At 48.4% G+C, this 27,706-nt stretch overlaps 1 protein-coding gene across 2 annotated transcripts in view; it reads left to right on the top strand.

Moving 5' to 3' along the window:
- Positions 1-212: 212 nt before the first annotated feature.
- The window catches only part of LOC126184716 (set1/Ash2 histone methyltransferase complex subunit ASH2), a 187,009-nt gene continuing 159,515 nt past the window's right edge, over positions 213-27,706 (top strand). For both annotated transcript variants that reach the window (XM_049927238.1, XM_049927239.1), the window contains exon 1: positions 213-354. In XM_049927238.1, the coding sequence (XP_049783195.1) occupies positions 335-354 (20 nt within the window). In that variant the 5' untranslated portion in view covers positions 213-334. The remainder of the gene's footprint in view (positions 355-27,706) is intronic.

Raw genomic sequence — 27,706 nt, 5'->3', positions numbered from 1 at the left:
AACAGAGGACGAACGAGTGTAGTGTAAGCTGTGTCCATTTGTAAAAGCCATTGTACAAACCAAAATAAACAACTACTATTCGCTTTTGCTTTCACGATTGCGTCGATCTCAACAGTTTAACTTACTGGCCGCTTGGCGCGCCGCTGGCGCAGTAGGTAACAAAATCGAGGCCAAGTGTCGCGTCTGTGTGGTATATTGTGGTGATACTTTGACTAGTACAGTAACATCTTTGAGAAGTACATTTTTAGCGGGAGTGGATTAGTTGTTTACTTCTGAATTTGAATACATGGAATAGTGAATTTGTCATCACGGAAATCCCAGAGGTGTCTACGTAATGGGAGAAAGCGGAACAAAGTAAGCATAAAAAAAGTTCTAATAGTTTGACTTCATTAAACTATTTTGATGCTGTTAACAGCGGCACATTTATGGCTGTTCCAAATCAGAAGCAGAAAGCTTTATGGTTGTAAAACAGAGATTAGTATTATTTGTATGGACATGTGTAAAGCATAGAATTCATTACGTAGGGTATACATGGTAGCTATTAAAGTGTTTTCGCTGTTTTGTTAGCCATCCCTTAATTTATATTGATTGTGTTTGATGTCATAAGTGATTTCATTGGAGCTGAAATGTGTGGTTTGAACCATGAGAGAATTTTTATTTTATTTTAACATTTGAGTTAATCACAAACCACGTGTTGATATATACTTCCGTAAAGGATGTTAAGATTGTAGCCTGACTGCATGTTAGTCGCACCTAGCTGACGGTGTCAAGTTTTTCTGTTTTGTATGGTCTATTTTAATTGTTCATACAGAATAAACCCGTAGGAATTCAGATCTGCGGGGACTGATAGACCTATGTCTGGCAGTCCTGCTACTAGAGAAGCGCTCTTTCGGCTGATATCAGGCCCATGACAGCCCAGCTTCTCCATCACATTCTTTATTCATCCCGTGATCGGGCCTGTGCTGTTCTTAATTTTCGTAAATGACACAGGCTCCATTGGTCTTACCTTGAAGTTTACAGATGATACAACTTTGTCAAAAGTGGAGAATGTAGTTCAGGCTGTTCAACAAGCTGAAGTCCTATTCAGTGAGGCCAAGACATAGGTTATCAAGAAGAAGATGAAAATTGGTGAGGTTCGAGGCCTCCCGTGTGTGTGTGTGTGTGTGTGTGTGTGTGTGTGTGTGTGTGTGTGTGTTAAAAATGAAGAAGCTTGCATACTTTTCCTACTTTCATTCCATAATGTCATATGGTATAATATTTTGGGGTAACTCTTCAAGTCAAACAAAAGTTTTCAGAGTCCAAAAGCGTGTAATACGTATTATTTGTGGAGTAAATTCACGGAAGTCCTGTATAAACCTCTTCAAAGAACTGGGTATACTAACTACTGCCTCTCAGTATATTTACTTCTTAATGAAATTTCACCTAAATAATATATCTCTTTTTCCGACAGACAGCTCAGTTCATACACACAATACCAGGAACAAAAATGATCTGCACAAGGACTTAAAAACACTTACTTTAGTTCAAAAAGGGGTCAACTACTCAGGACCGGCAAACATAAAAAATTTAGTTACAAATAAAGATCAGTTTAAAAGGAGCCTGAAAGACTTACTAGTGGCCAACTCCTTCTACTCCATTGACGATTTTTTTAATAGAAACAAATGATGTATTGTATATATTCATACTATTAGTATTGCTATTTCAGCTTAAAAAAAAAAAAAAGAGAGAGAGAGAAATTGACATGTTCCACATCAACGAGGATCTCCTCAACACGGATCTATGGAACGAAAAACTAATCTATTCTTATTTTTGGCTTGGGGTGGGTTATTAATAACAAATTTCATAAGTGAATATATATATTCTGGAGGTACTGTGAATATCCCTAGTTCCTTAAATGAATGTCTACTTCGGTAGGCTCAAGGTGTTGTTATGGTTACATGCTTTTTGTACAATGAATACTTTCACTTAATTATGGATTACCATAAAATATGATACCATATGAATGCACAGAATGAAAATATAATAGGATAATTTACTGATAAGTTTATCACCAAAATTTGCAATAAACCTAATAGCATAAGTAGCTGGAACCAGACGTTTCAGCAAATCATCAGTGTGTTTCTTCCAACTCAGTTTCTCATCAATGCACACATCTATAAATTCTGAATACTTTACCTTAGCAACAGATTTCTGTTCAAAGTCTATATGAGTTGTTATGCCATTTAGTGTACCGAACTGTAGATCTTGTGTTTTTTCAAAACTTAGTGCAAGATTTCATTTGCAGAGGACCACTCAATAATTTTCTGGAACACATTTACAGTTTGTCAGCTAATTCTTGTTTATTGTGTGATTACTGTACTTGGATCATCAGCAAAAAGAAGTAGCTTTGCATCTTCTTATCACCAAAATTTGCAATAAACCTAATAGTATAAGTAGCTGGAACCAGATGTTTCAGCAAATCATCAGTGTGTTTCTTCCAACTCAATTCATGACTCAAGTCATTAAGAACAACAAGGGAGGTTCAATCCGTACCAAGTGGTCCAGCACTGGTTGCTTGACCATCTCAGAAAAAAATTTTGTTTGCTGGCTAAATTCCCCAATGTTTAGTAGTCACAAAAATATTTTTTAAAAAAATTTATTGTTTATTATTTTGAAATGGTGGCCATATTTGTTCCAGGCCGCATGCATTTTTTTCGTATTTGCAAGCATCTACATTTTTTTATAGTTATTCAGTAGTGGATTGCCCTAAGCCTTTCAGATAAAATGCATTTAGTTCAACACACTCTGGGCTACAAATTAACATCATTATCACTTAGCTGAATGTATTTTTAATAGTTCAAAGCTATCAACCACAAATAAAAAAAAACACAATTTTTGAACAGTAGTTTTCCAAAGAAAGATTAATGTCTCAACTTTAATATTTTTTCTGCTATTACACTGTATAGTATAGTTACTTTTTGTCGAGTATCAATGGTGAGCAGCTGACACTTAAAAAAAATACGCTATTTTAAAAATGGATTTTTTAATTTTTCCATTTTGTGTCCTGCAATATCTTTGGTGGAGGACCAGACAAAAATCTGAAAATTTCGCTGTTAATAGACATTTATGATATCAAATTTTGGTATAAATTTCAACTTTGAAATTCAATTGGAAGTTATGAAAAAACGATTACAAACACGAGTCAAAAATACATTTTTTAACATCTGCGACATCTGGTAGGCTAATCAAATAAAGTATACCAATTGCATAATGTAACACACCACATTACACTAGCTAATGATTATTTGTCAAAACAGTGCTGTGGTAATTTTTTCAGCAGTCTAACAATTGCTTCTGCAAGCCTATACAAGTCTGATTGTCGTCTTCCCCCATACACCAACAGTTGTCTACTCACACTTACTTTGCTAGAAGTTCTTGAAGTGTGCAGTTGAAAAATGGTGTCTCAGTGTTTTGTTGGTGTTATTATTAATGAAGCATTTCATAAGTGTGTCTGGAGTGTATCCTAAAGACATTACTTTAATCGAAGATTACAGTGAAGAAGAAAGTGTTGTTTTACTTAAGAGTCGGCCCAGAGGTCAAATCAACATTAAAGTACCATGAAATACTTTTAAAAAAAATAATCACATTTTTGGTCAGTCTTGCATGGTCCCTTTTGAGAAACATAAGAAACCTACAAAAAAAGGTCAGCGAGAAATAACATTTGATCATTATTCTAAAAATAAAAGCCCTCTTGTCAATCGCATACCAGGAAAACCAGTGTGTCCACCATGTCATACTAAGATATTTGTAATTAACAAGAGAAAGGATACTGAAACCTCAGATACAGAATTTTGTGACTTATCAGCAACCATTAAAAAAGTAGATATAGCTTGTGAAATCCTGGGTATATTGCCTGCTAGTAAAATTATAAAACTAAATCTAGAGAAAAGATCAGGTGCCTTGAATACAAAATTTGAGGTGGCAGCTACAGTCAAAAAGATTTGGAAGTTTCATTTCAAAATACAATTTGTGCTAAAACAGATGGAAGTTCTAAAACTTCACCAACCGAATATGATGATTTGATAGAAAAACTACACTCCTGGAAATTGAAATAAGAACACCGTGAATTCATTGTCCCAGGAAGGGGAAACTTTATTGACACATTCCTGGGGTCAGATACATCACATGATCACACTGACAGAACCACAGGCACATAGACACAGGCAACAGAGCATGCACAATGTCGGCACTAGTACAGTGTATATCCACCTTTCGCAGCAATGCAGGCTGCTATTCTCCCATGGAGACGATCGTAGAGATGCTGGATGTAGTCCTGTGGAACGGCTTGCCATGCCATTTCCACCTGACGCCTCAGTTGGACCAGCGTTCGTGCTGGACGTGCAGACCGCGTGAGACGACGCTTCATCCAGTCCCAAACATGCTCAATGGGGGACAGATCCGGAGATCTTGCTGGCCAGGGTAGTTGACTTACACCTTCTAGAGCACGTTGGGTGGCACGGGATACATGCGGACGTGCATTGTCCTGTTGGAACAGCAAGTTCCCTTGCCGGTCTAGGAATGGTAGAACGATGAGTTCGATGACGGTTTGGATGTACCGTGCACTATTCAGTGTCCCCTCGACGATCACCAGTGGTGTACGGCCAGTGTAGGAGATCGCTCCCCACACCATGATGCCGGGTGTTGGCCCTGTGTGCCTCGGTCGTATGCAGTCCTGATTGTGGCGCTCACCTGCACGGCGCCAAACACGCATACGACCATCATTGGCACCAAGGCAGAAGCGACTCTCATCGCTGAAGACGACACGTCTCCATTCGTCCCTCCATTCACGCCTGTCGCGACACCACTGGAGGCGGGCTGCACGATGTTGGGGCGTGAGCGGAAGACGGCCTAACGGTGTGCGGGACCGTAGCCCAGCTTCATGGAGACGGTTGCGAATGGTCCTCGCCGATACCCCAGGAGCAACAGTGTCCCTAATTTGCTGGGAAGTGGCGGTGCGGTCCCCTACGGCACTGCGTAGGATCCTACGGTCTTGGCGTGCATCCGTGCGTTGCTGCAGTCCGGTCCCAGGTCGACGGGCACGTGCACCTTCCGCCGACCACTGGCGACAACATCGATGTACTGTGGAGACCTCACGCCCCACATGTTGAGCAATTCGGCGGTACATCCACCTGGCCTCCCGCATGCCCACTATACGCCCTCGCTCAAAGTCCGTCAACTGCACATACGGTTCACGTCCACGCTGTCGCGGCATGCTACCAGTGTTAAAGACTGCAATGGAGCTCCGTATGCCACGGCAAACTGGCTGACACTGACGGCGGCGGTGCACAAATGCTGCGCAGCTAGCGCCATTCGACGGCCAACACCGCGGTTCCTGGTGTGTCCGCTGTGCCGTGCGTGTGATCATTGCTTGTACAGCCCTCTCGCAGTGTCCGGAGCAAGTATGGTGGGTCTGACACACCGGTGTCAATGTGTTCTTTTTTCCATTTCCAGGAGTGTAAAAACTAAGTGCAGTACTTCAAACAAAGAGGATAAAATTAAGATTATCAGCTTACTGCCGAATTCTTGGAGTCGAGCAAAAGTTAGTGATGAATTTAATGAGTCAGAACGTCTTGTTATGTTAAGGCAATTAGGCGTAGTAAAAGAACAGGGAATTTTACCAGCATTACAAAAGAAAAGTCCATCTAATTTGGTAGATGAAAACACAATTAATAAAGTTATTAAGTATTATGATGATGACGATAACAGTCGTTCGATGTCTGGCAAAAAAGACTGTGTTTCTGTGGGAGAAAATGGTTCTAAGATTCAAAGATGAAAAATGTTAGTATTGTATAATTTAAATGAACTCTTCACTGAACTTAAAAAAAGAAAATCCTGACTTTAAAATTGGAAGGTCAAAGTTTTGCCAGTTGAGACGAAGATGGTGTATTGTTGCAGGGGCATCTGACACCCATAATGTATGTTTGTTTGTATCATCAGAACATAAAGTTGATGATAGAGGGGGCCAATCTTGGAGTTAACTATAAAGACTTTTTTTACATTATGGTATGCAATATTGACAGTTAAAATTGTATGATCAAGGGAAGATGTGAAGATTGTCCAGGAAAAACAAGCCTTACTTGACATGTTTGAAGAATCTGAAGAAGACGATTTGATGCCTGACAATATAAAATATAAACAGTAGGTGACACAAGACAGAACTGAAATGGAGATGGTCATAAAGTCATGAGAAGAGTTTTTTGAAGTGTTGGTGGCTAACCTTGAAAAACTGAAAATGCATAATTTTATTGCAAAAGCTCAAAGTAAGTTTTTGAAAGACAAAAAGCAAACCTTGGCAGCTGATGAATGCTTAGTTCTTTCTGACTTTTTGGAAAATTATTCCTTTGTTGTTCAAGATGAAGTACAAGGGCACCACTGGCTAAACAAACAGGCCACAGTTCACCCATTTGTATTCTATAATAAAGATGAAGATAAACTAGTGAGCCACAGCTTTTGTTTCATAAGTGACTACCTTGAACACAACACTGCAGCAGTGCACATTTTTCAGTTAAAATTGACAAACTACATTAAACAGCAGCACCCTTCCATATAAAAAAAAAAAAAAAAAAAAAAAAAAAAAAAACTGATTTACTTTTCGGACGGGACAGCAAGTCAATATAACAACAACAAAAATTTTATTAACATCTCCTTTCATAAAGAAGAACAAAATGGAAAAATTTAAAAAAATCCATTTTTTAAAATAGAGTATTGCTTAAGTGTAAGCTGCTCACCATTGATACTCTATAAAAAGTAACTATACTATACAGTGTAATAGGAGAAAAATTATTAAAGCTGAGAAATTAATCTTTCTCTGGTAAACTACTGTTCAAAACTTGTGTTTTTTTTATTTGTGGCTGATAACTTTGAACTATTAAAAATATATTAAACAATAAATTCAGCTAAGTGATAATGATGTTAATTTGTAGCTCAGAGTGTGTTGAACTAAATGCATTTTGAAACTTCCTGGCAGGTTAAAACTGTGTGCCAGGCCGAGACTCGAACTTGGGACCTTGCCTTTCGTGGGCAAGTGCTCTACCAACTGAGCTACCCAAGCACGAGTCACGCCCCGTCCTCACAGCTTTACATCTGCCAGTACCTCGCCTCCTACCTTCCAAACTTTACAGAAGCTCTCCTGCGAACCTTGCAGAACTAGCACTCCTTCATATCAGCGCACACTCCGCTGCAGAGTGAAAATCTCATTCTGGAAACATCCTCCAGGCTGTGGCTAAGCCATGTCTCCGCAGTATCCTTTCTTTCAGGAGTGCCAAATTAGCAAAAATCATCTACTTTTATTTTCCTAATTTAATTTCCTCATCATCACCTGAATTTATTCAACTACATTCCATAGACCTACTTTTGATTTGCTTCTGTTGACGTTCATCATATATTCTCATTTCAAGACACATTCCATTCAGTTGCTCTTTCAAGCCCATTGCTGCTGTCTCCTGAGAGTTTTAAAATTTTATTGACAAGCCTCAAAGTCTTTATTTCTTCTCCCTAAACTTTAATTCCTTTCTTCTAATTTGTCTTTGGTTTCCATGACTGCCTGCTCAATGAACAGACTAAATAATACTGGGGATACACTGCAACCCTGTCTCACTCCCTTCTCAACCACTGCTTACCTTTAGTGCCCCTTGACTCTTATAATTGCCGTCTGGTTTCTGTCCAAGCTGCATATAACCTTCTGCTCCCTTAATTCTACTGCTATGACCTTCATAATTTAGAGTATATTCCTATTGACATTGTCAAAAGCTATCTTCTATAAGTAATGGGGCAATATTGCCTTGTATGTTCCTGCATTTCTTTGGAATCCAAATCGATGTCCCCCAAGATCTGCTTCTACCAGTTTCTACATTCATCTTTAAATAATGTTTGTTAGCGTTGTGCAACAATGGCTTATTAAACTGATAGTTGGGTAATAGTCACAGCTGTCAGCATGTGCTTCATTGGAATTGGAATTATTACATTCTTCTTGCAGTCTGATGGTATTTCACCTGTCTCATATATCTTGCACAGCAGGTGCAATAGTGTTGTCAGTGCTAGCTCACCCAAGGATACCAGTAATTCTGACTGAATGTTGTCTACTGCAGGGGCTTTCTTTTGACTTCGATTTTTCCGTGCTCTGTCAAATTTTTCTTGCAGTGTCATTTCTCCTATCTCATGTTCATCTAAATTGTCTTCCCTTTCTATAATATTGCCTACAAGTTCGTCTCTCCTGTATAGACTCCCTGTATACCCTTTTGACGTTTCAGCTTTCTATTCCTTGCTTAGTACTGGTTTTCTGTCTGAGCTATAGAGATGTAGAGCTGCATCTCTTTCCTCTAATGGACCCTTTAATTTTATTATAGGTAATATGTCATTCCAATAGTTACATATGTTTCTATATCCTTTCAGTTGCTCATTTTGTAGACATTTGTATTCTTTTTTGCCTGCTTCAGTTGCCACATTTTTGTATTTTCTCCTTCCATCAACGAAATTCAGTATCTCTTAGGCCTTGTCTTTTTACCTATTTGATCCTCCGTTGCCTAAATTACTTCATCTCTCAAAGGAACCCATTTGTCTTGTACTTATTCCTTTCCTGTGTTTGTCAGTTGTTACCTAAGGCTCCCTCTGAAACTCTGAACAACCTCTTGTTCCTTCAATTTATCCAGGACCCAGCTCTTTAATTTCCTACCTTTTTTGCAGTTTATTCGGTTTTAATGCACAATTCATAACCAATAAATTGTGGTCAGAGACCATATGTGCCCGTGGACATGTCTTACAGTTTAAAATCTCATGTTGAAATGTCTTACCATTATTTATTCAGTCTGGAACCTTCGTGTGTTTCCAGGTCTGTTCCACATATAAAACCTTTTTTCATGATTCTTTAAGTGTTACCAATTATCCACTGTGCAGAACTCTACCAGGGAGTTTCATCTTTCGTTCCTTTCCCCCTGTACATATCCACCTACTATTTTTCTTTTCTTTGTCTTCCTTCTATCGAATTCCAGTTCCCTAACACAATTAAATTTTCTTCTCCCATAACTAATACAACAATTTCTTTTATGTCATCGTACATTGTTTCAATCTCATAATCATGTGCGCAGCTAGTTGTCATATAAACTTGTACTACTGTGGTGGGTGTTGGCATCGTGTCTATCTTGGCTGCAGTAATCCATTTGCTATGCTGTTTGTGGTAGCACCTGCATTCGTATTTATTTACTTATTGTTAGACGAACTCTCGCATTAGCCCTATTCAGATTACAGCTGTCACCTTTTATAATCCAAGGGAGCAGCAAGTTATTTATTGATCCTTTTGTATCCTTTTGTTCATAGTTTAATTCCTAAATTCCATGTGTGTTTCTTATGTGAGGTTACTGCGAAGTGTAGATTCAGGCAGTCTGTAGCACAGTCATCATTTCTTTTGAACGGCCAGCTGTACAGCTCAGTAAGGTACCAGTTTGCATTGGTTACACTTCCAAAGGGTAGCGGTTTGCATATTTACTTTTCTCTGTGTGGTTTTGTGGTTTACTTCTTAAGTTAGTTGTGCTGAGATGGAAAAGATACGTGCATACTATAAACGGACACAGGAGGAGCTGGTTGCAGTTCGTGAACAGCTGGAGGCACTTCTGGCTGCAGTCAGCCATTTTCAGGCTGCTGCCTCGGTTTGTAATGGTGGCAGAGAATCTGGTGAGCTACGTTAGATACCTCAGTTGTCACTTATTTTGCCCAAAGGCTCTGCTGATGAGGCACCTTACAGTGTACCCGAAGCAATGGATCTGCCCTCATTGATGGGTGAGTGACAGGTGCTGATGCATTGGCATCGCATGAGGCGGACAGTCAATGTGCAGGCTGGCCATTAAGCCTTGCCCATTAACCCTGTGAGTGGATGGGTGGCCACTCCTTCAGCAGGGCCTGAGCGGGCACATGGGGTTGAGGGATTTTCTAGTTATTGTGAGCTCCATTGTTAGGCGCATTATGGAGCCTCTTAAGGAAATAGTGTTCAGGACCGGAAATAAAACCAATGTACACTCAATATTTCTGTGAGGAGGACCATAACTGAGATGTGGAGCAGGTCATGCATGCGGCTATGAAGTGTGCTGGGTGCAGTCATTTGCAAGTTGTGTGGCTCACATTGGCACCAGTGATGCTTATCACTTGATTTCTGAGGCCATACTGAGTTCATATTGCGAGGAGGGGGGGAGTCAGTGAAAGCAGAGCTCATAATTCACAACACTGGAGTACACGAGCATCCTTTGGTTTGGTGCCAAGTGGAGGGTCTCAGTCAAAGACTGTGTAAGAAAATAAAAAGCTTACAGCCATCCTTATGATCTTATTTACTGTGTAGCTACCAGTTTCGGTGTTAAATTGTGCAGTTGTTAGGCCTTAGTTGACGAGTTGGCAGTTGATGGTTGGAGTGCTGACGTCAGTTACGGATAGTGTGTGTAAACTAGTTAAGTTGGCCACTGATGCAGCGTATATATGGATCGTGACAACACATTCATCAACTAAGTCCTGAAGATGGCACATTGAAGTGCCAAAACTGGTAGCTACACAGTAAATAAGGTCATATGGATGCCCCCCCCCCCCTCCCAGGGCCCCACAGTCCCTTTTGTGGGTACATGTGTGGCGCGCATGTGGCCCCAAGCTATTGCAGTCTCCTTCCTTTTTCCAGACTGCATTACTATCCCTGTTCTTCTCCCTCCCTGTCCTTGCTCCTTTCTCCCTGCCCCCTCCTTTCCCTCTTGGTGGACATCTTAAATCAACCTGGCTATCCTCCTGGCTTTGTATTGGTATGTGCTGTTGTTTAATTTGCTTATGGTTTGGACACATGCCTTCCCGCTGCACCAATGATCCCCTCTGCAGTGACTGTGGGTGCCCCCTCCACGAGGGGAGTGCCTGTGCTCCCCCGCCAGTGTGCGTAAATTGTAATGCGCAACATTCTCCACACTCACCAGCATGCCTGGTGTACGTGAAAGAACGATGGAGTCAAGAGTACAAGACCTTAGATTGACTTACCTACACTGAGGCTTGTCAAAAGTATGACTGGCCCCATCCCGTGCCTGTAACTTCTACTTTTGCTTCAGTTACATCCATTCCCCCTCCTACCCGCTCCTCTTCCCAGCCCCGCCCCACACCTTCCGCCTAACCCTCAGTCCCCCTTTCCCCCTCCACATCAGTCCCCATACCCACCCCTTTGGGTCCTGCTCCCCTCCCCCACTGGCGAAGCGCTCCCCTTCTTCGGCAGCCGCCGGAACTGGAGCTCCCTCCCGGGACTCCTGTTCCTGGCACCCCCCCTGAAAGGTGATATGCAGCTCCACATCGGCTGCGCGATCCGCGGCCGGTGGGCACCAAGATTGCCAGGTGTAATTCATTGCCCGACCTTGCTGCAGTCTGCCCTTCTCTTTCTTGACAAGAGAAGAAGCAGAAACACGTGGTATCCCTGAGGTGCCGCCTTCTCCTCCTCTAGCCAAAGAACCAACCGAGTCTGACCCCACCTATTTGGACATTACCCCATCCTTATCGGTGACAGATGGTGACTTGGCGGCATGACCGGCTCCAGTCCGTTCGCTTCCCATTTGGGCTCCAGCTTGAGAATCTTCTAGTGGAAACGTAATGGCTATTTGTGTCACCTCCAGGAGTTGCAACCCCTTCTTTCCTCCTACTCTGCTGCTTGCAGTGCTCTCCAGGAGACCCATTTTGTTAATTCTTACTCGCCCACCCTTTGTGGGTTCCATGCTTTCTGTTGAAACCGAATTGGCCCCCCCCCCTGCGGGTTCGGGGGTTAGAATAGGCCCGCGGTATTCCTGCCTGTCGTAAGAGGCGACTAAAAGGAGTCTCACATGTTTCGGCCTTATGTGATGGTCCCCTTTCGGGTTTGACCTCCATCTTTCTAAATTATTCCGAAGAGCGAGCCAATTGGGGAAGGGCGCCTTACGTGGTGCACTGTATCCGTCGTGCATTGAGACCTTTAGCCGGCTTTTTCGTCGTTGCAAAGGTGTCCCGCTCGTTTTCCATCTCTTGGGCGAGGATACGTCCCTGTGTGCGATTCCCACGCTGCACTCTGCAGTGTTTCTTTTAACTGCGACGACGACCTTGAACAGTTTTGCACCTAAGATCCAGCACGGTAGCCAGTCCGTTGTGGTGGGGCCGCCATGTACCCTCTTGGTTGTAGCCCCCTGACAACACAGGGATCGCTCTACTGATGCCTGCGCCGTTAACTCCCCACGTATGCCAAGGAGTAGATGCCCGTCTCCCTGGGGCATCAGGACTCCCGGCAATGGCCATCCTGCCAGGTGGCTATTGCTGCGGCTGGGTGGCGCCCGTGGGGAGGGCCCTTGGTCGGAGTAGGTGGCATCAGGGCGGATGACCCGCAATGAAGCGTGGTACATCATCTCTCGCTGGCGGCCAGCCGCCAGCAGTCTCTAAGCGTTCTCGGGCTCACTTTAATGCTGAAAAGTACAATCCGAAAACGTTCCCCTCTCTGGCCACGCCGTGGGAGGAGCGTAAATCTCAGGATGGAGGTAATAGTTATTCGCCCCGATTTTTAGTTTGTACGAGAGCCGATGGGGAGTCTTTCCTTTCCACAAAGCCTCAGTTCTTCGTCGAGCATTTAGAGGACAAGTTTGGGGAGGTGGAGGGCTTGTCAAAAATGCGCTCTGGATCGGTCCTGATCCAAACGGCATCCTCTGCCCAGTCACGACGGTTGCTTGCTTGTGACAAGCTGGGGGATGTTGCTGTTACGATCACGCCGCATAAGAGTTTAAATATGGTTCAGGGAGTTATTTACCATAAGGACCTCCTTTTGCAGTCTGATGACGAGCTGCGCGCCAACTTAGAGCGCAGGGGTGTACATTTCGTCCGGCGCGTTCATCGGGGTCCGAAGGAAAATCAGATAGCTACCGGTGCCTTCATCTTGGCCTTCGAGGGTGATACGTTACCGGAAAAGGTCAAGGTGATGGTCTACCGATGTGACGTCAGGCCCTATATTCCTCCCCCGATGCGGTGCTTCAAGTGCTGGAAGTTCGGCCATATGTCTTCCCGCTGCACTTCCAGCCTCACATGTCGAGATTGCGGACGCCCGTCTCATCCCGATACTCCATGTGCCCCGCCTCCCATCTGTGTCAACTGCGGGGAGCACCATTCACCTTGCTCGCCTGACTGCCAAGTCTTTCAGAAAGAGCGCAAAATTATGGAATATAAGACCCTGGACCGGCTGACCTATACTGAGGCCAAAAGGAAATATGACAGACTCCATCCTGTGAGAATGACATATTCTTATGCAGCTGCTACGACAACTGTGCTCCCTCCATTAGTTCAGAGACTTCCAGCCAGCCCGATAAGCAGTAAGACTCCTCCTGCCCCCTTGCCTGTGGGGGGCTCTACCCAACCGGTTGCTCCTGCACCACCTACCTCAGGAGCAACCTCCTCCCACCCGTTGGGGACGTCCGTCCCCGCTTCTCAGCCGGAGAAGCGTCTAACTTCTTCGGCTACTCTCGCCCGTAAGTGTTCCCTTGGGACCCTCCCTTCCCAGGGTTCCACCAGCGGGAAGGATGACGGCCGCCAGTGGCATAAGTCCTCACCAGCGGCCGGGCGTAGGGCTTCGCGATCCTCCTCTGTCCCAGAGACTGAATCGGTGAAGCCTTCCCAGCCAGTGCAACCCAAGGTTCAGCGAGAGAAGTCCAAGAGAAAGACCTCTAAGGCCAAAGAACTTGCGGTGGCGCCAACCCCACCGCACCTTTCGCGCTCTGCGTCTGAGGATGCAGTCGAGATTCGAGCGTCCGCTGAGGACCTTGATCTCGCTGGTCCCTCAGACGCCATGGATGCCTCTCGTACGGGTACTGAATCGGTGGCAGTGAGTGAACGAGCGGCGTAAATTGCCTTCCCAGTCCTTTCACGCCTTTCTCAGCCATGGACAATATCATCCTCCAGTGGAACTGCGGCGGTTTTTTCCACCATCTAGCTGAGCTCCAACAACTTATCAGCCTTCACCCTTTCTTCTGCATTGCTCTTCAGGAAACTTGGTTTCCAGCAATGCGTACCCCCGCCCTCCGTGGCTATCGGGGTTATTATAAGAACCGGGCTGCATATGAAAGGGTGTCGGGTGGCGTCTGCCTCTATGTCCTTCACACTCTGCACAGCGAGTCTGTCCCTCTCCACACACCTTTAGAGGCTGTCGCTGTTCGGGTGTGGACGCCACAGGCTGTTACCGTCTGCAGTCTTTACCTTCCACCGGATGGTGATGTCTCGCAGCATGTCCTGGCTGTGCTGATAGCCCAATTGCCGCCACCTTTCTTGCTATTGGGCGACTTCAACGCCCATAACCCTCTGTGGGGTGGGTCAGTGGCAACAGGTCGAGGCGCCATCGTTGAGCATTTATTGTCGCAGCTCGATCTCTCGATTTTAAATGATGGTGCCTTCACACACTTCAGTGTGGCGCATGGCACATACTCCGCCATTGACCTTTCAATATGTAGCCCTAGCCTCTTACCGTCTGTCCAATGGAGTGTGCATGACGACCTGTGTGGTAGTGACCACTTTCCGATCTTTCTGTCACTACCACAGCGTCACTCTTCTGGGCGCCCTAGCAGATGGGCTATGAATAAGGCTGACTGGGACTTGTTCTCCTCCACTGCCGCTCTTGAGTCTCTCTCTAATGCCGACATTGATGCGGTGGTTCAATCGGTCACCACCGGCATCGTTACTGCCGCCGAATCTGCCATTCCCCGTTCTTCTGGGTCCCCTCGGCGGAAGGCTGTCCCTTGGTGGTCGCCTGAGATCGCTGAAGCGATTAAAGATCGCCGGCGGGCGCTCCAGCGTCACAAGCGACATCCCTCCTTAGACCACCTTATCGCCTTCAAACGGCTGCGTGCGCGGGCCCGCCTCCTTATCCGCCAAGGTAAGAAGGAGTGCTGGGAGCGGTATGTGTCCACCATTGGCCTCCATGTCACTCCTTCGCAGGTCTGGGCCAAGATTCGACGCGTCTACGGCTATCGGACCCCTGCCAGCGTCCCTGCGCTCTCACTGAATGGAGCAATTTGTACTGACTCCGACGTCATTGCCAATCGCTTAGCAGAGCATTTTGCTATGAGTTCCGCTTCTGCGAATTACCCCCAGGCCTTCCGCTCCGTTAAAGAGCGGATGGAACGTCGGAGCCTTTCGTTTCGCACCAACCACCCAGAATCTTACAATGCTCCATTCAGTGAGTGGGAATTTCGCAGTGCCCTAGCTGCTTGCCCTGATACCGCTCCTGGGCCAGATGGCATCCACTGTCAGATGCTGAAACACCTTTCAGTGGACTGCCAGCGGCGCCTTCTCGATCTTTACAACCGTCTTTGGGTCGAGGGGGAGTTTCCGTCGCAATGGCGGGAAGGCGTTGTCATCCCCGTTTTGAAACCTGGAAAGACCCCTTTGGAGGTGGACAGCTACCGCCCCATTAGCCTCACCAACGTTCTTTGTAAGCTTCTCGAACGGATGGTGAGCCGGCGCTTAAATTGGGTACTGGAGTCTCGGGGCCTTCTGGCTCCGTCTCAGGGTGGGTTCCGGAAAGGCCGCTCCGCCGCCGACAATCTGGTGAGCCTGGAGTCGGCCATCCGTACTGCCTTTGCCCGCCGTCAGCACCTGGTCGCTGTCTTTTTCGACATGCGGAAGGCGTACGATACGACATGGCGTCATCACATCCTTTCTACGCTTCATGGATGGGGTCTTCGGGGCCCTCTGCCGATCTTTATCCGCAATTTCCTGTCGTATCGTACCTTCCGCGTGCAAGTCGCAGCCTCCTATAGTTCCACCCACGTCCAGGAGAACGGTGTGCCACAGGGTTCTGTTTTAAGTGTCTGCCTGTTTTTAATAGCCATTAACGGGCTCGCTGCGGCCGTGGGAACTTCTGTCTCCGCTTCCCTGTATGCTGACGACTTCTGGCATTGCAGCTGTTGAACGTCAGCTACAGGGAGCTATCCATAAGGCGCAGTCTTGGGCTGTAGCGCATGGGTTTCAGTTTTCGGCAGCCAAGACCCGCGTTATGCATTTCTGCCGGCGCCGAACAGTCCATCCTGAGCCGCGGCTTTATCTTGGCGACGAACTCCTTGCTGTGGTGGAGACCCACAGGTTTTTGGGGGTGGTTTTCGATGCCCGGTTGACTTGGCTGCCTCATATCCGGCAGCTTAAACAGACATGTTGGCGGCATCTAAACGCTCTGAGATGCTTGAGCCACACCCGCTGGGGCGCCGACCGCTCTACCCTGTTGCGGCTCTACCGGGCGTTAATCCAGTCCCGTCTGGATTATGGGAGCCTGGCTTATGGCTCAGCATCCCCATCTGCGTTACGGGTGCTGGACCCAATTCTCCACAGCGGGATACGCCTTGCCACTGGTGCTTTCCGCACCAGCCCTGTGGACAGCGTACTAGTGGAGGCAGGTGTACCTCCACTGCGGTTCCGGCGCCAATGTTTGCTGGCCGCTTATGCTGCCCATGTTCTAAGTCTGCCCGGGCATCCAAATTATCGTGTCCTGTTCCCGCAGTCAGTCGTCCATCTGCCAGACCGTCGGCCCCGGTCGGGTTGTCCGATCGCCGTACGCGTCAAGGAGCTTCTCTGCGGGCTTGGGTTTTTCCCTGTTCCACCTCCTTTCTGGGCGCCTCTGCGTACACCCCCGTGGTGTGTTCCTCGCCCTTGCCTTCGGCTCGACTTGGCACAGGGCTCGAAGGACTCGGTCCCTCCAGAGGCCTTCCACCGCCGCTTTTATTCCATCCTGGCCACGTATCAGGGCTCTGGAATTGTTTACACCGACGGTTCGATGGTTGCTGGTCGTGTCGGGTATGCGCTAACTCTAGGGGACCATTCCGAACAACGGTCCTTGGCGGCTGGCTGCAGCGTTTACACTGCTGAGCTCGTCGCCATCTTTCGAGCCCTAGAGTATATCCGCTCCTGCTCAGGTGAGTCCTTCGTTATCTGTAGCGATTCCCTGAGCGGTTTACGAGCTCTCGACCAGTGTTTTCCTCGTTCTCGTCTGGTGATGGCTATCCATGAGTCCCTGCATACTCTGGCGCGTTGCGGCCGCTCTGTGGTCTTCGTGTGGACCCCCGGTCATGTCGGTATCCCGGGCAATGAACATGTTGACCGCCTGGCGAAAGAGGCCACGAGTAAACTATCTATGGATGTTGGCCTCCCAGAGGCTGATTTGCGGGCAGTCCTCTGCCGAAAAGTTTTTGCGTTTTGGGACGCTGAATGGCGCGATCGGATTACACCCAATAAACTCCGTGCCATTAAGGAGACGACGACTGTGTGGCGGTCCTCCATGCGAGCCAACCGCAGGGACTCAGTCGTCCTTTGTCGGCTCCGCATTGGCCACTCCCGGCTAACACACAGTTATTTACTGCGCCGGGAGGACCCTCCTGTATGTCGCTGCGGGGCGGCTTTGACAGTGGCCCACATTCTGTTGGCCTGCCCCCTTTTAGCTGTGGTCAGGCAGACATTTGCGCTGCCTGATACGCTCCCTGCCGTTTTATCTGATGACCCTGTTATGGCTGCCTTAGTTTTACGTTTTATTAGGGCAGGGAGTTTTTATTCTTTCATCTGAGTGTTTGTTTTATTTTATTTTTTGTGCTGATTCTGGCCTTTGGCCTATGATTTTAAACTGATCTTTTAAGGTGTTTCTAAGTGGTTGGCTTTTCCTTTTTTATTTGTATGGTCGGCCAACCACTGTCACACACTGTGTGGTTTTAGTTCGTTTTGTCTTGTCCCTGGCTCCGTTTCTTCTGTTCTGTATCGTCTGTGATCTATTCTGTTCCTTTTTTATTCTCTGTGTGTGCTCTTTGTCTTTGGAAAAAGGGACCGATGACCGTAGCAGTCTGGTCCCTTTCATCCCCCAAACCAACCAACCAACCGAATTGGCCCCTTGCTGGCTTCTGGTGGTGTTTGCACCTTAGTCCGCAAGGACATTGTTAGTAAATGGGTTCCCCTCCATACCACTCTGGAAGCAATTGCTGTCAGGATCCATCTGGCCACTCCAATCACAATCTGTAATCTCTACCTCCTGCCTGACAGGCTGCCCACATCCCTTGCCCTAACCACCCTTCTTCAACTCCGTTCTCCCTTTGCTTGTAGGGGACTTTAATGCCCACAACCCTCTTTGGGGTAGTCACACGACTACTGCCCAGGGCAGGACTGTTGAAGCTGTTCTGGCAGGGCTGTCTCCTACACCGGCGCTCCCACACACTTCAGTGTGACAAACGGCACTTTCTCCGCCATTGACCTCTCCATCTGCAGCCCCAGCCTCCCGGTCCCATTACCTAATCAAATTTCAGAAACTGATTTGCTGGGAATGATATGTGGCTGCCATAGGACTGCACACCCCGTCTTCCCAAGTCTGGGCGGATCTCAGGCAAATTTCTGTGCATGGTGTTGCCCTTACCCATCCGGACTTTGTCGCAGAGCATTTTGCTCAACACTTTGCCCAAGCTTCTGCATTGACTCAGTATCCGCCCACATTCGGCGCTCAGAGTGACTGCCTTTGTCTTTCATTTCTTGCTGCTTGGAGCCTTATAATGCCCCATTTAGCAAATGGGAATTTGCCAGTGCCCTCGCCCTTTGTCGCGACACGGCTCCTGGACCAGATCGGATACATAACCAAATGCTCCCACACTTATCGGTGTCTGGCCAATGTCGTATACTGACCCTTTTCAACTGTCTGTGGAGTGAGGGGGTGTTTCCTACCCAGGGCAGGAAAGCATTGTTACTCCAGTGTTGAAGCTTGGGAAGCCACATCTTTCAGTTGGCTAGCTACCATCCAATCAGCCTTACCAGCACCCTCTGCAAGCTCCTTGAGAGTCGGCGGCTGTTTCGGATCCTTGAATCTGGCGACCTTTTGTCATCGACTCAAGGTCCAAGTTGGTTCCTCCTACAGCACTTCCACTTGGCAAGAAAATGGGGTTCCACAGGGTTCTGTGCTGGGCATTCCTCTCTTTCTCGTCGCCATTAATGGACTGGTGGCGGATGCTGCTCCGACAGTGTTCCCCTCTTTGATTGCTGATGATTTTTGTATCTACATTGCTTCCTCCATCATGGGTGCTGCAGAATGCTATCTATAGGGGGCAATCTACCTGGCACAATGTTGGACTCTCTCCCATGGCTTTCAGTTTTTGGTGGCCAAGTTGTGTCTCATGCATTTCTGCCATAGCTGTACAGTCCATTCCCATCTGGACCAGTTCCTCAATGGTCAATCCCTCAAGATGGTGGACATCCATCGCTTCTTGGGTCTGGTCTTCAATGCCCGGTTGACATGGCTCCCACATCTTCGCCAGCTGAAGAGGACGTGCTGGTCACATATCAATGTTCTTAGATGTCTGTGCAATACCACCTGTGGTGCAGACCGTTCTATTATCCTGCGATTGCACAAAGCGCTGGCCCAGTGTCATTTAGACTACAGGTGTCCTGTCTATGGTTCTGTGTCACCTTCGACATTGCAAATACTAGACCCCATCCACCATCGTGGGGTACGACTTGCGACTGGTGCCTTCCAGACTATCCCTTCACTATCTGTAGTGACTCCTTGAGCAGTTTGCAAGCTATCGGCCAGTGCTTCTCTTGCCACCCATTGGTCATAGCTATCCAGGACTCCCTTTCTCTCCTTGATCAACGTGGATGCTCTGTTGTTTTCATTTGGATCCCAGGCCATGTTGGGATCCTCGGCAATGAGCTTGCTGATCGACTGGCTAAATTGGCTACTAACGGGCCATCTCTTGCTATTGGCATTCCGGAAATAGACCTTTGCTTGGCATTACGTTGTCACATTTTGGTACTTTGGAATCCAGAATGACACACTCTTTCTTCGCCATACAAGCTCAGGGCAATAAAGGATTGTACAACTATGTGGCAGTGCTCCTTATGGGCCTCTTGTAAAGCCTCTGTCATCCTTTACCGGCTCTGCGTGGGCCATAGTTGGCTGACTAATGGTTATCTCCTCCATTGTGAGGACCCCTCTCTATCGTTGTGGATCAATGTTGACTGTGGTTCACCTCTTACCGGACTGTCCCGACTTTGCCGCCCTGCGACGGACTTTCAGCTTTCCTGACTTGCTAATCCTGGCGTTAGCTGACAGTGCCTCAGCAGCTGATCTAGTTCTAGGATTTCTTCATGATGGTGGTTTTTATCACTTCATTTAAGGGTGGGACCTTCAACCTTATCGGTGGGTGAAGGGGATGGCAGGCTGTCTTGCTCCTCCCTTTGCCCTAATTGGACTGGCTTTGACTGGGCTTGTTGGTTCACCCTCACTTCTGCCTTCCCACTCCTTTCTTTATGGGGTCAGTTTTATCTTGAGTGTCTATCTTGTCTACCTGTGCTTTGTCCTTCATACCTCTGTCATTAGTCACTTTCTTTCCCTCCTCTCTCCTTCCACCCTTCTCTGTCAATAATTTGTAATTTTATGGCCATTGTAGATCGCTCTTATAGTGTGAGGTTTTATCGGTTTTAGCTATTCCAAAGTCGGAGGGCTGATGGCCGCATAGTTTGGTCCCTTCTACAATCCAACCAACCAACCAACCAACCGTAAGGACAGCTGTAGGCGTTTCATTTTCTTACAATAGTGAATGGCCGTGGTCCCCGAAACCGCCAGTCAAAAGGAAGGTCATACAAAAAAAGACCATGTTGTCTGTAACAGTCTTGGCTGCAGATTTCTTGACCTACGTTATCAGGTGGAAAATTGAAGGTCTTATCTTCATAGGTCAGGGACGCTCCATACAAAGGACGCAGCAGATTGGGTATCAGAGTACTTGCAGAGGGCACATGGTGGTTTTCTAGGCTAGATGGTAGTTTTGCATATGCATAGGAACATATGCCAGTTGACACACACACACACACACACACACACACACACACACACACAAACGAAATCAGTCCACATTCAGAGTAGATGCATCGGCTGTTAAAATTGTATCAGTAAATTGTCGAAGTATTAATAACAAATTTCCGAATTTACTCCTCCCCAGGAATTTTGTCACATACAAATTATTCTTGAAACTGAGAGCTGGTTGAAACCTGAAGTAGAAAGTTGTGAAATATTTAGTGGGTTATGGAATAAATATTGGAAAAACAGATTAGACATCATAGGAGGGGATCATGTTCATTGCACTAGACGAAAATACACTGATGGAAAAAAATCGCAGCACCAGGAAAGAGTTGCGCGACATAAATGGTAGTTGCCAGGGGTGTTTCTACATTTGAAAAATGTCTATTAGAATCTCTCACCACCTGCATAAGAGTGGCACTAGTGCCGTCAATATGAGGAAGCAAATCAGGTTTACTTTACATACACACTGAAATGGTTGTGAGTGTTAGTTATCTTTTGAGACTGGACATGTTTAAGGTGACAAAGATGCCATTATCAACACCTCACTGTGTTTGATTCAGTGGTGTCAAGTGAGAGTTCATTGGAGAGAAGTGTGGAGGTCTGTTGTTTTTTCTGATGAAAGCTGGTTCTGCCTCAGTGCCAATGAGGGCATGTATTGGTTATGAGGTGGCCAGTTGAGTGCTGGCAGTTAACTCGTATGTGTGCTAGACACCTGAAGTTATATAGTCTTGAGTGCAATTTCATATGACAGCAGGAGCACTCTTGCGGTATCCCAAGCTACTTAAGTGCAAATTTGTATGTCAGTCTGGTGATTCGGCCTGTTGTGCTGCCATTCATGAACAGCATTGCACCCCCCTGCGGGTTCGGGGGTTAGAATAGGCCCGCGGTATTCCTGCCTGTTGTAAGAGGCGACCAAAAGGAGTCTCAAATGTTTCGGCCTTATGTGATGGTCCCCTCTCGGGTTTGACCTCCATCTTTCTAAATTATTCCGAAGAGCGAGCCAATTGGGGAAGGGCGCCTTACGTGGTGCACTGTATCCGTCGTGCATTGAGACCTTTAGCCGGCTTTTTCGTCGTTGCAATGGTGTCCCGCTCGTTTTCCATCTCTTGGACGAGGATACGTCCCTGGGTGCGATTCCCACACTGCACTCTGCAGTGTTTCTTTTAACTGCGACGACGACCTTGGACAGTTTTGCACCTAAGATCCAGCACGGTAGCCAGTCCGTTGTGGTGGGGCCGCCATGTACCCTTTTGGTTGTAGCCCCCTGAGAACACAGGGATCGCTCTACTGATGCCTGCGCCGTTAACTCCCCATGTATGCCAAGGATTAGATGCCCATTTCCCTGGGGCATCAGGACTCCCGGCAATGGACATCCTGCCAGGTGGCTATTGCTGCGGCTGGGTGGCGCCCGTGGGGAGGGCCCTTGGTCGGAGTAGGTGGCATCAGGGCGGATGACCCGCAATGAAGCGTGGTACATCATCTCTCGCTGGCGGCCAGCCGCCAGCAGTCTCTAAGCGTTCTCGGGCTCAATTTAATGCTGAAAAGTACAATCCGAAAATGTTCCCCTCTCTGGCCATGCCGTGGGAGGAGCGTAAGTCTCAGGATGGAGGTAATAGTTATTCGCCCCGATTCTTAGTTTGTACGAGAGCTGATGGGGAGTCTTTTCTCTCCACAAAGCCTCAGTTCTTCGTCGAGCATTTAGAGGACAAGTTTGGGGAGGTGGAGGGCTTGTCAAAAATGCGCTCTGGATCGGTCCTGATCCAAATGGCATCCTCTGCCCAGTCACGACGGTTGCTTGCTTGTGACAAGTTGGGGGATGTTGCTGTTACGATCACGCCGCATAAGAGTTTAAATATGGTTCAGGGAGTTATTTACCATAAGGACCTTCTTTTGCAGTCTGATGACGAGCTGCGCGCCAACTTAGAGCGCAGGGGTGTACATTTCGTCCGGCGCGTTCATCGGGGTCCGAAGGAACATCAGATAGCTACCGGTGCCTTCATCTTGGCCTTAGAGGGTGATAAGTTACCGGAAAAGGTCAAGGTGATGGTCTACCGATGTGACGTCAGGCCCTATATTCCTCCCCCGATGCGGTGCTTCAAGTGCTGGAAGTTCGGCCATATGTCTTCCCGCTGCACTTCCAGCCTCACATGTCGAGATTGCGGACGCCCGTCTCATCCCGATACTCCATGTGCCCCGCCTCCCATCTGTGTCAACTGCGGGGAGCACCATTCACCTTGCTCGCCTGACTGCAAAGTCTTTCAGAAAGAGCGCAGAATCATGGAATATAAGACCCTGGACCGGCTGACCTATCCTGAGGCCAAAAGGAAATATGACAGACTCCATCCTGTGAGAATGACATCTTCTTATGCAGCTGCTACGACAACTGTGCTAGCCCCATCAGTTTCGAGACTTCCAGCCAGCTCGATAAGCAGTAAGACTCCTCCTGCCCCCTTGCCCGTGGGGGGCTCTACCCACCCGGTTGCTCCTGCACCACCTACCTCAGGAGCAACCTCCTCCCACCCGTTGGGGACGTCCGTCCCCGCTTCTCAGCCGGAGAAGCGTCTAACTTCTTCGGCTCTTCTCGCCCGTAAGAGTTCCCTTGTTACCCTCCCTTCCCAGGGTTCCACCAGCGGGAAGGATGACGGCCGCCAGTGGCATAAGTCCTCACCAGCGGCCGGGCGTAGGGCTTCACGATCCTCCTCCGTCCCGGAGACTGAATTGGTGAAGCCTTCCCAGCCGGTGCAACCCAAGGTTCAGCGAGAGAAGTCCAAGAGAAAGACCTCTAAGGCCAAAGAACTTGCGGTGGCACCAACCCCACCGCACTTTCGCGCTCTGCGTCTGAGGCTGAAGTCGAGATTCTAGCGTCCGCTGAGGACCTTGATCTCGCTGGTCCCTCAGACGCCATGGATGCCTCTCGTACGGATACTGAATCAGTGGCAGTGAGTGAACAAACGGCGTAAATTGCCTTCCCAGTCATTTCACGCCTTTCTCAGCCATGAACAATATCATCCTCCAGTGGAACTGCGGCGGTTTTTTCCACCATCTGGCTGAGCTCCAACAATTTATCAGCCTTCACCCTTTCTTCTGCATTGCTCTTCAGGAAACTTGGTTTCCAGCAATACGAACCCCCGCCCTCCGTGGCTATCGGGGTTATTATAAGAACCGGGCAGCATATAAAAGGGTGTCGGGTGGCGTCTGCCTCTATGTCCTTCACACTCTGCACAGCGAGTCTGTCCCTCTCCAAACACCTTTAGAGGCTGTCGCTGTTCGGGTGTGGGCGCCACAGGCTGTTACCGTCTGCAGTCTTTACCTTCCACCGGATGGTGATGTCTCGCAGCATGTCCTGGCTGCGCTGATAGCCCAATTGCCGCCATCTTTCTTGCTATTCTTGCTATTGGGCGACTTCAACGCCCATAACCCTCTGTGGGGTGGGTCAGTGGCAACAGGTCGAGGCGCCATCGTTGAGCATTTATTGTCGCAGCTCGATCTCTCGATTTTAAATGATGGTGCCTTCACACACTTCAGTGTGGCGCATGGCACATACTCCGCCATTGACCTTTCAATCTGTAGCCCTAGCCTCTTACCGTCTGTCCAATGGAGTGTGCATGACGACCTGTGTGGTAGTGACCACTTTCCGATCTTTCTGTCACTACCACAGCGTCACTCTTCTGGGCGCCCTAGCAGATGGGCTATGAATAAGGCTGACTGGGACTTGTTCTCCTCCACTGCCGCTCTTGAGTCTCTCTCTAATGACGACATTGATGCGGTGGTTGAATCAGTCACCACCGGCATCGTTACTGCCGCCGAATCTGCCATTCCCCGATCTTCTGGGTCCCCTCGGCGGAAGGCTGTGCCTTGGTGGTCGCCTGAGATTGCTGAAGCGATTAAAGATCGCCGGCGGGCGCTCCAGCGTCACAAGCGACATCCCTCCTTAGACCACCTTATCGCCTTCAAACGGCTGCGTGCGCGGGCCCGCCTCCTTATCCGCCAAGGCAAGAAGGAGTGCTGGGAGCGGTATGTGTCCACCATTGGCCTCCATGTCACTCCTTCGCAGGTCTGGGCCAAGATTCGACGCGTCTACGGCTATCGGACCCCTGCCAGCGTCCCTGCGCTCTCACTGAATGGAGCAGTTTGTACTGACTCCGACGTCATTGCCAATCGCTTAGCAGAGCATTTTGCTATGAGTTCCGCTTCTGCGAATTACCCCCAGGCCTTCCGCTCCATTAAAGAGCGGATGGAACGTCGGAGCCTTTCGTTTCGCACCAACCACCCAGAATCTTACAATGCTCCATTCAGTGAGTGGGAATTTCGCAGTGCCCTAGCTGCTTGCCCTGATACCGCTCCTTTGCCAGATGGCATCCACTGTCAGATGCTGAAACACCTTTCAGTGGACTGCCAGTGGCGCCTTCTCGATCTTTACAACCGTCTTTGGGTCGAGGGGGTGTTTCCGTCGCAATGGCGGGAAGGCGTTGTCATCCCCGTTTTGAAACCTGGAAAGACCTCTCTGGAGGTGGACAGCTACCACCCCATTAGCCTCACCAACGTTCTTTGTAAGCTTCTCAAACGGATGGTGAGCCGGCACTTGAATTGGGTACTGGAGTCTCGGGGCCTTCTGGCTCCGTCTCAGGGTGGGTTCCGGAAAGGCCGCTTCGCCGCCGACAATCTGGTGAGCCTGGAGTCGGCCATCCGTACTGCCTTTGCCCGCCGTCAGCACCTGGTCGCTGTCTTTTTCGACATGCGGAAGGCGTACGATACGACAAGGCGTCATCACATCCTTTCTACGCTTCATGGATGGGGTCTTCGGGGCCCTCTGCCGATCTTTATCCGCAATTTCCTGTTGTATCGTACCTTCCGCGTGCAAGTCGCAGCCTCCTGTAGTTCCACCCACGTCCAGGAGAACGGTGTGCCACAGGGTTCTGTTTTAAGTGTCTGCCTGTTTTTAATAGCCATTAACGGGCTAGCTGCGGCCGTGGGAAATTCTGTCTCTGCTTCCCTGTATGCTGACGACTTCTGCCTTTATTACAGCTCTACTGGCGTTGCAGCTGTTGAACGTCAGCTACAGGGCACTATCCGTAAGGCGCAGTCTTGGGCTGTAGCGCATGGGTTTCAGTTTTCGGCAGCCAAGACCCGCGTTATGCATTTCTGCCGGTGCCGAACAGTCCATTCTGAGCCGCGGCTTTATCTTGCCGACAAACTCCTTGTTGTGGTGGAGACCCACAGGTTTTTGGGGGTGGTTTTCGATGCCCGGTTGACTTGGCTGCCTCATATCCGGCAGCTTAAACAGGCGTGTTGGCGGCATCTCAACGCTCTGAGATGTTTGAGCCACACCCGCTGGGGCGCCGACCGCTCTACCCTGTTGCGGCTCTACCAGGCGTTAATCCAGTCCCGTCTGGATTATGGGAGCGTGGCTTATGGCTCAGCATCTCCATCTGCGTTACGGGTGCTGGACCCAATTCTCCACAGCGGGATACGCCTTGCCACTGGTGCTTTCCGCACCAGCCCTGTGGACAGCGTACTAGTGGAGGCAGGTGTACCTCCACTGCGGTTCCGGCGCCAACGTTTGCTGGCCGCTTATGCTGCCCATGTTCTAAGCTTGCCCGGGCATCCAAATTATCGTGTCCTGTTCCCGCAGTCAGTCGTCCATCTGCCAGACCGTCGGCCCCGGTCGGGTTGTCCGATCGCCGTACGCGTCAAGGAGCTTCTCTGCGGGCTTGGGTTTTTCCCTGTTCCACCTTCTTTCCGGGCGCCTCTGCGTACACCCCCGTGGTGTGTTCCTCGCCCTTGCCTTCGGCTCGACTTGGCACAGGGCTCGAAGGACTCGGTCCCTCCAGAGGCCTTCTGCCGCCGCTTTTATTCCATCCTGGCCACGTATCAGGGCTCTGGAATTGTTTACACCGACGGTTCGATAGTTGCTGGTCGTGTCGGGTATGCGCTAACTCTAGGGGACCATTCCGAACACCGGTCCTTGGCGGCTGGCTGCAGCGTTTACACTGCTGAGCTAGTCGCCATCTTTCGAGCCCTAGAGTATATCCGCTCCTGCTCAGGTGAGTCCTTCGTTATCTGTAGCGATTCCTTAAGCGGTTTACGAGCTCTCGACCAGTGTTTTCCTCGTTCTCGTCTGGTGATGGCTATCCATGAGTCCCTGCATACTCTTGCGCGTTGCGGCCGCTCTGTGGTCTTCGTGTGGACCCCCGGTCATGTCGGTATCCCGGGCAATGAACATGTTGACCGCCTGGCGAAAGAGGCCACGAGTAAACCGTCTCTGGATGTTGGCCTCCCAGAGGCTGATTTGCGGGCAGTCCTCCGCCGAAAAGTTTTTGCGCTTTGGGACGCTGAATGGCGCGATCGGATTACACCCAATAAACTTCGTGCCATTAAGGAGACGACGACTGTGTGGCGGTCCTCCGTGCGAGCCAATCGCAGGGACTCAGTCGTCCTTTGTCGGCTCCGCATTGGCCACTCCCTGCTAACACACAGTTATTTACTGCGCCGGGAGGACCCTCCTGTATGTCGCTGCGGGGCGGCTTTGACGGTGGCCCACATTCTGGTGGCCTGCCCCCTTTTAGCTGTGGTCTGGCAGACATTTGTGCTGCCTGATACGCTCCCTGCCGTTTTATCTGATGACCCTGTTATGGCTGCCTTAGTTTCACGTTTTATTAGGGCAGGGAGTTTTTATTCTTTAATCTGAGTGTTTGTTTTATTTTATTGTTTTGTGTTGATTCTGGCCTATGATTTTAAACTGATCTTTTAATGTGTTTCTAAGTGGTTGGCTTTTCCTTTTTTATTTCTATGGTCGGCCAACCACTGTCACACTCTGTGTGGTTTTAGTTCGTTTTGTCTTGTCTTTGT

Source organism: Schistocerca cancellata, chromosome 4, assembly GCF_023864275.1.
Source record: "Schistocerca cancellata isolate TAMUIC-IGC-003103 chromosome 4, iqSchCanc2.1, whole genome shotgun sequence".
Classification (NCBI taxonomy): domain Eukaryota; kingdom Metazoa; phylum Arthropoda; class Insecta; order Orthoptera; family Acrididae; genus Schistocerca; species Schistocerca cancellata.
Note: the sequence above shows the minus strand (reverse complement) of the source record. Positions and strands in the feature narration are given on the sequence as shown.